Source organism: Pelophylax lessonae (genome assembly GCF_965119305.1).
Source record: "Pelophylax lessonae genome assembly, chromosome: 6".
Classification (NCBI taxonomy): domain Eukaryota; kingdom Metazoa; phylum Chordata; class Amphibia; order Anura; family Ranidae; genus Pelophylax; species Pelophylax lessonae.
Window position 1 is genome coordinate 13941363 of NC_138773.1, and position 9806 is coordinate 13951168.

The 9806-nt window shown below is 42.0% G+C and overlaps 1 protein-coding gene across 1 annotated transcript in view; it reads left to right on the forward strand.

Annotated features, from left to right (window-relative positions):
* Positions 1-9806, forward strand: part of LOC309558418 (guanylate-binding protein 2-like) — a 45578-nt gene that overhangs the window by 24935 nt on the left and 10837 nt on the right. The window contains exons 7-9 of the mRNA XM_082261492.1: positions 2188-2465; positions 2543-2755; positions 9728-9800. Of these exons, the coding sequence (XP_082117618.1) occupies positions 2188-2465; positions 2543-2755; positions 9728-9800 (564 nt within the window). The remainder of the gene's footprint in view (positions 1-2187; positions 2466-2542; positions 2756-9727; positions 9801-9806) is intronic.

The window sequence follows — 9806 nt, forward strand, 5'->3', positions numbered from 1 at the left end:
TAGATCAGGAACATTGATCAGGGGGGAGAGGGGAGAAGGGGTAAGAGAGGAGAAGGGGTAAGCACAAAAGAGAAAACATTACATTAGAAGTATAGGTAGCATATAATGCAGACAAGCTAACCATGGTGGGTAATATGCAAGGATCTAGGGGGGGGTCCAAGACCCAGAGATGTACCAGAGCGGGGGGGGGGATGCCACTAGCTTGGAAAAGAGTACTCAGGAAGTGAAGAGGCCAGATCAATTGTAGTTGGGAAGTGGATTCCAACAACAGGACACTTCCCGCTTGCCGCCGTGAACCATGGTATAGGAGTTGCAAGCGATGGTAAAAGACAAAAATATGAGTACTGGAGGCTTGAGATGGCTCAGAGGCTGATCCAGCTAAGGATCCCAAAGGAAGGAGTCAGAAGGCTAAGCGGGATGCAGAAGGCATGACCATTTGTGGTCAAATTTGGCAGTATTGAGAGTGCGGGAGAGTTTAATATCCAAAGCCTCCTTCTCGTACAGCGACTGGAGGCCCATTCTCAAGTCCTTAAGAGTGGGAGAAGAGCTATAAATGCATTTGGCAAGTATGGACCTCTGGGCAATCATATAACACGTTGCCAACCAACTTTTGTGGTTGCTGAGGATGCGTTACTGTAATTTGGAGACCTTTTACCGTAGAAAGTCAAAGTTCCCGAAGAGTAGGAGAAATGGATCCTTGTGGGGAGTGAGACCAGTGAGAGAAGCTACAAACAGTTCCACTTTTGACCAAAAGGTTTGTATTCGGGGACAGCTCCATAATCTATGTTCAAGAGTTGGTTTAGGCAGGCTGCATTGAAGACAACAAATCGATAGCAAGGAGGATTTTCAAAACCTCTTTAATTTTTTTTTTTTGAGATGGAAAAGAAAAAATGTGAAATCTCTATAGAGTGATGGGATTCCTCTTACTATAACTAGCGTTTTTTCCTGGAACATTTGTCCTCACTTCTTTTTTTTTTTTTTCTTTTTGGTGAAAATTCTAAAATTGTGTTTTTTTCCCATCGCTTTCTGTTTTTTTTTTTTGTTTTTTTTTATATATTTATATTAGTCAATAACAAAAAGAAAGTACAAAAATAACAGACATTTGAATTTTTGTCTTTTTTTTTTAACAACAAACAACAAAGTTGAAGCAAGATAAAGGGTATCTGAGTGAAAGCAGACGTTACTTAACAGGGCAACAAAAATACTATCAGTCAATTAAGGGATCAAACAAATAAAACAGTAACTAGAAGAGAACTAGCAGTAGAGGAAGCATTTGGGTATTTGGATTAGTGCATAACTCTCTAACAGAAAGTTCTGACTAAGGGAGGGCTAAGGAGTGGAAGCCAAGAGCAGTATCCAGGCAATACAACAAGTCATGAAAACAATAAGCTAACTAATAGGTAAGAAAAGAGAACTGTAATGGGCATTTGGCTTGGGCCAACGGTGGGGTGGGGGGGTGTACCATGTGGAATGACCAGGGGACAGTCGACATCGGGATGGTGTGTTAAGATAGTATTCTTAGCTTGCCAAGAGTGCCAGTGGCCGCCGCCATGAGGTACAATGTGGAGTATTGGAAGGGGGTCAAGTGAAGAGAGATCTCCTCTGCAGAAAAGGAAATTTCCACATAGTACCGCCATCTAGAGATGAAGCGCTTTGACGGTTTGGATTGTTGGGCTACAGTGTCCAGCTTCTCCCTAGGAGTGATTGTCTGACTGCCGCAATTTGTGGAGGGGAGGGATGAATCCAGTTGTGCATAATTACTCTAGTCAGGAGGCATATGTGGGCCCATTGTGGAAGTGGAGTGCTTGATTGGGTGGAAGCCTCAGTTGTCGGTCCATCAAAGCTGAAGAGGCAAAGTAGAGGGTCTTTGGGTGGAGAGATTCAAAGAATTTCCGATATATACCGAAGAACTTGGTCCCGAAAAGGAAGAACTTGGTCCTCACTTTCTGTTTTGATAACTGTGGTCACCAGTAAAAATGCAAAAGATGGATTTTTCTGATGTTGGAACCCCCAAAAAAGTATAAAAAATAATTAATACACTTTATAGAACATTTTATAGAACCATGCAGAGTGCAAAAGCAGAACTACCCAATTCTAAGCATTTAAAATCATTTTTTTTTTTTAATAATTTCTAAAAGTCCAAGGAGACAACCAGACTTATTCGATGTTCTCCACAATGTTTTTCAGATTTTGCAAAGCTTCTCAAGTCCTACGTTGATGTTGTCACTAAATGTGATATCGCCTACCTGGATCGTTCCATGTCAGACATGACTCTGAAGGAGAATCAAAGGTCAATACGCAGGTCTACAGAGTCGTATGAAAACAAAATGAAAGCTCAACAATTCAACACCGAAGAGGAGTTCCAAAGGCTCCATGAAAGGTCACTAGAAAAAGCTTTCCTTGAGTTTGTTGAGAGCTATGTCACACATGAGAAGAGTCAAGATGAATACCTTCATCAGCTAGAGGTAATTCATGTGAAGGATGTAATGTTTCACCAAAATGGAGACATGTATTTAAATGATGTTGGTATTTCTTTTGTCAGAAAGGCATACTGGAAAAGAGAGAAGAGCTCTGGAAGATTTGTGAGGATTCCTCCCAGAAAAAGTGTGAAGATCTGTTTAGGCAACTCATGCGTGACCTAGACGAGGCCCTCACAGCAGACAAGTACCATGTGTCTGGAGGATATGATGCATTTGTAAAGGACAAGGAGAATATAATAAGGATTTATAATGAACATCCCAACAAAGGCATTAAGGTAAACTTAAAGTGGAGTTCCACCCTAAATTTATACTTACCTCCATCTTCTCGCTCCGGGTCACCTGAAAAACAAATGGATAATCGCATTTTTTTTTCACTTACCTCGTATAGAAGAAAATATACTTACCTTACTTCCTTCTTCCTCCCCTCGGCGGCCACGGCCCGTCGTCACTTCCTGGCTTTGCAATGATTCCTGGGAGCTGAACGTCATCGCTCCCAGGAATCATTGCGCCTGCACCGGCCCCGACGTCAGTTCCGGTGCGCGCGCGTCATTCCCTTCTAAACAGCTTCTGGGCATGCCCAGAAGCTGTGCAGGGATGACGCGCGCGCGCCGGAAGTGACGGCGGGGCCGGCGCAGTGCATCGTGGGACCGAAGAAGACGGAAGAGGACGCAGAAGAGGATCACGCTGTCTTCAAGCTGCCCACACCTGAGATGGCAGCGCTGGACAATACATTTTCAAGGTAAGTATTTCTTCTAAAAGGTAAGTGCAACCCGGAACAGATCAGAGGCTAGCCATTGTGGAATGTACTAGCCCTGACTGTCCCGGGGGTATTTTTATTAAAAAATGTATTCCCAGGCTGGAACTCCGCTTTAAAGGTAACACCACTTTTGTGGGGGAAAAAAAAGCAAATAAAAAATTAATAATAAATAATAAATTAATAAAATAATATAGCATATACAATTACAAGTCATATTGTAATTGAATCTTATGAAAAATTACCTTTCCTTTTCAATCTGCAGCTCTGCATTTTCTGTAAAATGCAATGCAATATGGCTACCTGGAGGAGTTCTGTACACAGATGGTATACAGAACTCCCTTTAGAAACATCATTTTCTGTTTGTGTGATTGGCTCACTGATTTTCCCAGAAGTCCACCCTGAGATACAAATCAGATTTCAGGCATTCCTTGCAACAAAAATGTACATTTTGGTGAGATACTGGCAATAGGAACATGTCTAAAGGGTGGCAGACCCTGCAATTATCCTCGTTAGAACCCTGCAGGTGCAGCAGCTGATTAATACATTTTATAATTATTATTATTGTTAATCATTACCCTCCAGGAACTGGCGGCATACTCTCGCCACATGAGGCCAGGCATTGTCGTGTACCAGGAGGAACCCAGGACCCACGGCACCAGCGTAGGGTCTGACAATGGGTCCAACGATTTCATCCTGATACCTAATTGCAGTCAGGATGCCACTGTCTAGCCTGTAGAGGTCTGTGTATCCCCCCATGGATTTGCTTCCCCAGACCATCACTGACCCCCCACCAAACCGGTCATGCTGAATGATGTTACAGGCAGCATAACGTTCTCCATGGCTTCTCCAGATCTTTCATGTCTGTCACATGTGCTCAGGGTGAACCTGCTCTCATCTGTCAAAAACACAGGGTGCCAGTGGTGGAGCTGCCAATTCTGGTGTTCAATGGAAAATGCCAATCTACGTTGCTGGGCAGTGAGCACAGGGCCCACTAGAGGATGTCGGGCCCTCAGGCCACCCTCATGAAGTCTGTTTCTGATTGTTTGGTTAGAGGCATTCACACCAGTATAATTTTGTAGTGTTTTGGCAGTGCTTATCTTGTTCCTTCTTGCACAAATTAGCAGATACTGGTCCTACTGATGGGTTAAGGACCTTCTATGGGCCTGTTCAGCTCTCCAAATGTAACTGCCTGTCTCCTGGAATCTCCTCCATTCTCTTGAGACTTTGCTGGGAGACACAGCAAACCTTCTGACAATGACACGTATTGATGTGCCAACCTGGAGGAGTTGGACTGCCTGTGCAACCTCTATAGAGTCCAGGTATCGCCCCATGCTACCAGCAGTGACACTGACCCCCCTCTATAGAGTCCAGGTATCGCCTCATGCTACCAGCAGTGACACTGACCCTAGCCAAATGCAAAACTAGTAAAAAACAGTCAGGAATTATGAGTAGGGGGAAAAATGTCAGTGCCCTCCACCTTTAAAATCATTCCTGTTTTAGAGGTTACGTCATCATTGCCCATCTAGTGCACCTGTTGTTAATTTAATTAACACCAAAGCAGCTGAAACTGATTAACAACCAGGAAGGAGAAAACACAAACACCAAACTAAGTGCAGCATATATGGGTTTTATTGTAAAAACACAAGAAATATATTCACACGGATGTAAGTATCAATGGCATGGTAAGCACTGCAATAATTCATGCCCGTTGGGTGACTGCTCTGGGTGGCCTCTCCAGGGTGGCCTTCAGGTGTCCCCAGGAGTGGATTTGGCTCCTGGGGACACTTGAAAAAGGAGCGCATGCTCCACAAATGCATCACCCACAGCATCCCATCACATCCGGGAAGTGACATCAGAGGAGTCGCGTGTATGTTCCACAGCCCCAGGAAATGCCGACATCCACCGGCAGCGTCCCCAGGAGCCACATCCGTGAGAGGCCACCCTGCGCAGTCACCCCACAGACAGGGATGAATTATTGCAGTGCTTGCCATTACTGCATGCCATTGATACTTACATCCTTGTGAATATATTTCTTGTGTTTTTACAATAAAACCCATATATGCTGCACTTAGCTTGGCGTTTGTGTTTTTTCCTAGCTTTTTCCAAGCCCCTTCTTGCTTGCACATGGAGCTGCTTCCAAAGTTATGGACATTCCTTTATGGACTTTGTTTATGGACTCTGCATAAACTGTGGCCTATTTACTGACCAACTTTTGAGTTAGTTGTGCCCACCTGTACTTCTCATTCACACCAATACCATTGCCATTTTTGAACTGATTAACAGCCCTCTCTGCTACTTAACTGACACCATCAATATCCCAGGAGTTTAATTGACCCGATGCTATACTCTGACTAAAAAGTGTTTCTTTATTTATTTTTTTTGAGCAGTGTATATGGGTATCTTGTTTTGCTTTGGTTAAGAGCCGGTTCACACTAAGGCGATCCGACTTCGGGGGCGACCTGTGAAGTCACGTGCACCGCTGTGCACCACGACTTCAGCGCGACTTGCACGGACTTCACATAATGGAAGTCTATGCAAGTCGCTCCCAGGTTGCCCCAAAGTAGTACAGGACCCTTTTTCTAAGTCGGAGTGACTTGTGTCGCTCCTATTAGAACGGGTCCTGTACTACTCAATGGACCGCGACATACCGCGACTTGTTAGGCTGTCAAGTCGCCTGACAAGTCGCGCTAATGTGAATGGGCTCTTAAAGCAATGTTTTAAAACGTTTATTCACCTGTAACCCCCATTGGACTGTTTCCCACATCTGAAATGTAAATCGAATATTTATTTTTTGTATATTAATATAATACACCTCATATATATATATATGTATGTACAGTGCCTTGCGAAAGTATTCGGCCCTGTCAGGGTTATTTGGGGACGTTAAATTTAACAAATAGAAATGAAATGTCATATTTTGATCTTCATAGAAATGAAGCAGTAGCATCCATTTTTGTCAGGTTACTAAATGGTTAAAATATCCTTTAACAGAAAATTGCCTGTTCAGGAAATTTTCTTAAACAGGTTTACCCAAACAGGTTGTGTTGAGCTAATAAATAAAATAGTCTGTTTGACTTACTTTAAGATAAAGTCCAGCTGACAATAGTCTGTTTAAACTTTAAGATAAAGTCTAGATGACGCTATACCAGGATAATCTTGTCTGTATGGTAGTCATAAACCCTGGTCAGTAATTTCTTACGCTTAAACCCATGTAAAACTAAAATTTACAGATACGTTATATCTTATATGTAACATAATATTAACAATGAAATATATAACTAGCATACATAGATATGTAGAAAATTGTTATATATTATAAATGTTTCATATTTTGCTAACTTCTAACTTTACTGATGTTGATGATTCATCTCTGTATGTCGAGAGGCTTCAGTAAACATTTGTAAATTGTAAGGTGTAGAAAGCATCATAAAATTTTGTTTGACCTTGCTAGACTCTAGAAAGTCTGGGGTGTAAGCTATTGGTCAATATAAAGGTTCGAAGTTTATTTGAAGATAAATATTGCTGTATACTGAACCTAAGAGCAATGCAATACTGACATTTTTGCTGACTACAGTAATTGAAGTCTTGGGTTAAAAAAGTAAAATCCAATATATTTTAAATAAGATATATTAAATATTGGAATGGTGTTATCAAGATTAATTCCTTATTCAGATACATGATACATCACCAGTTAATGAATAAGATGTTCCAACCAATGATGATCATGTTACTCCCTCTGGGTTTAACTTATGGTAATTTTAATAATCCTTTGTTCTATACCATATAAAAGCCCAGATGAGAGAGACACATGACACATCACATGTTGCCCAATATACATCACACTTACAACATACACACTACTAACAGCTATGCACAGACTCATCTACACAGACTTCCTTTCAATACACCATGTATCTGAACCTTTGAGGGATGCCAAACGAAGCTCCTCCCTAATTGGCCACCATCTTGGAAATGCAGCCATCTTAAGGAACCTGGTAACTACTATTCTAAGCTAGCGGCCATTTTAAATATGGTAAATATGCCTTGCTAATTATTTCATTAGTATTTAATATTGTTTATATACTTCCTTAAATGTTTTACATTGCATATTCAAGGGTAACGAGAGTACAATCCCAGCCGTATAAACCATATGTAGATTTTTCTCTAAAGAGATGATTTTTGTTTTTATACATTTTTATTAATATCAGATTTAGCGCATATTGGCATATTAATTTCACGTTTTGCATAGCCTATTCTCACTTCATCTGCAGTTAGGTGACTATCAAGTTATGCATTGCGCAGACAATTGTGGTCTGATTGTATAGTATACTTAAATATGGTTTCTACTACATTCTGTAGACTGTTTTCACTAAGATTGGTATATGCTTTTAAAAAGAAATTAATCAATAAAAAGAACTCGCTATATATTGATTTATGGAATAAGTTGAGATTCTCCTTTCGCACAGATCTTTGCTTATTATTAACCATAAATAGACACTGTTAATTCAGAGCAGTATAAACATTCTGACAGCCCCTTGAACTTTGCAACCTTTTGCCACATTTCAGGCTTCACAAAAAATTACAGTTTTATATCTTTATGTTTGAAGCCTGAAATGTGGCAAAAGGTCGCAAAGTTCAAGGGGGCCAAATACTTTCGCAAGGCACTGTATATATATATATATATATATATATATATATATATATATATATATATATATATACATACATATACATAAAAAGTACAGTAAAACTGCAGGAAAGGGCACTGGGGGGGGGGGGGGACTAATGTGAGGACTAATGGGGGACAAAAGGTCGCAAAGTTCAAGGGGGCCGAATACTTTCGCAAGGCACTGTATATATATATATATATATATATATATATATATATATATATATGTGTGTGTGTGTGCACAAAGAACTGGAAAAGCACAGGCAGGGCACTGGAAAAGTCACCAGGTGAAATCCTGTGGTGAAATGGGATGATACAGTGTAATCCGTTAGGATCACAGCCTTCTATCATCTCATTTGGTGTATTTACATTTTTGAATTTGCCGCCGGTTCCATCCCCCTGCGTCGCAACATTCGCAGGGTAGGGAACCTGAAGGCAGGTTCCGGCATCGGCCGTGCACAGAGCGGGGAGAGAGTGTGAGGAGGACGGGGAGGACGGCGGGGGGTCACAGGGAAGGTGAGTAACATTCTGGGGTAATCCCAAGTGTGGCTCGGGGTTACCGCTTTTGGTACTGAAAGATAACCCCGAACCACACTCAGGAATACCGACAAGGGGGTTAATCTTAATACAGCAATAAAAGTAAGACACGTGGAAGATGGTGGAGGGGGTGGGGGCAGTGGAGAGAGGGTTGCACTCAGAGGTCCAAGCTGAAGAGGGGGGGGGGGGATGTGAGATGTGGATGGGGGATGCAGAAGTGGGCAGCTCTGTGTGTACAGCAGCCTAAACTCTGCGCTCTGTATGCAGCACACCCCTAAATTCTGCACTCTGTATGTAACACACCCCTAAACTCTGCACTCTGTATGCAGCACACCCCTAAACTCTGCACTCTGTATGCAGCACACCCCTAAACTCTGCACTCTGTATGCAGCACACCCCTAAACTCTGCGCTCTGTATGCAGCACACCCCTAAATTCTGCACTCTGTATGTAACACACCCCTAAACTCTGCACTCTGTATGCAGCACACCCCTAAACTCTGCACTCTGTATGCAGCACACCCCTAAATTCTGCACTCTGTATGTAACACACCCCTAAACTCTGCACTCTGTATGCAGCACACCCCTAAACTCTGCACTCTGTATGCAGCACACCCCTAAACTCTGCACTCTGTATGCAGCACACCCCTAAATTCTGCACTCTGTATGTAACACACCCCTAAACTCTGCACTCTGTATGCAGCACACCCCTAAACTCTGCACTCTGTATGCAGCACACCCCTAAACTCTGCGCTCTGTATGCATCACACCCCTAAATTCTGCACTCTGTATGTAACACACCCCTAAACTCTGCACTCTGTATGCAGCACACCCCTAAACTCTGCACTCTGTATGCAGCACACCCCTAAACTCTGCACTCTGTGTGTAACACACCAACCCCCACAAACTCTGAATATTATGCACTTCTAGGATTTAATGCTCCTTTATGACCCTCTCACTGCTAGTAAAATGTGACTACACCCACTATTTGAAGCAGTTTGGAGGGTTATGTGTATTGGAGCGGGGGGTCGTGGTTGAGTTCCTGCACCTATTTTCAGAGGAAAAAAAAGCCCTAGTTAAGACTGTTCGTTTTTATATTTCAGCAGTGTATTTAGCAGTTTGCATACACATACACGTAAACAATACTAGAAAGTACAATTTCAGCCATTCTGGTAGTCGTTGCCTTGGGTTTGAATCTGAGCTTTTTATTGGGCCACATTGGAAAATAGAAAAAAAAAGAAATAAAATTTCTTCTTGATGAATGTGGACACATTTTATTTTTACAGGCTCAGGAAGTTCTCAAGAAGCTTTCAGACTCTTTAGAGAAAATAGGGAAAACAATACCAAAGACTGCCCCAGGTAAGG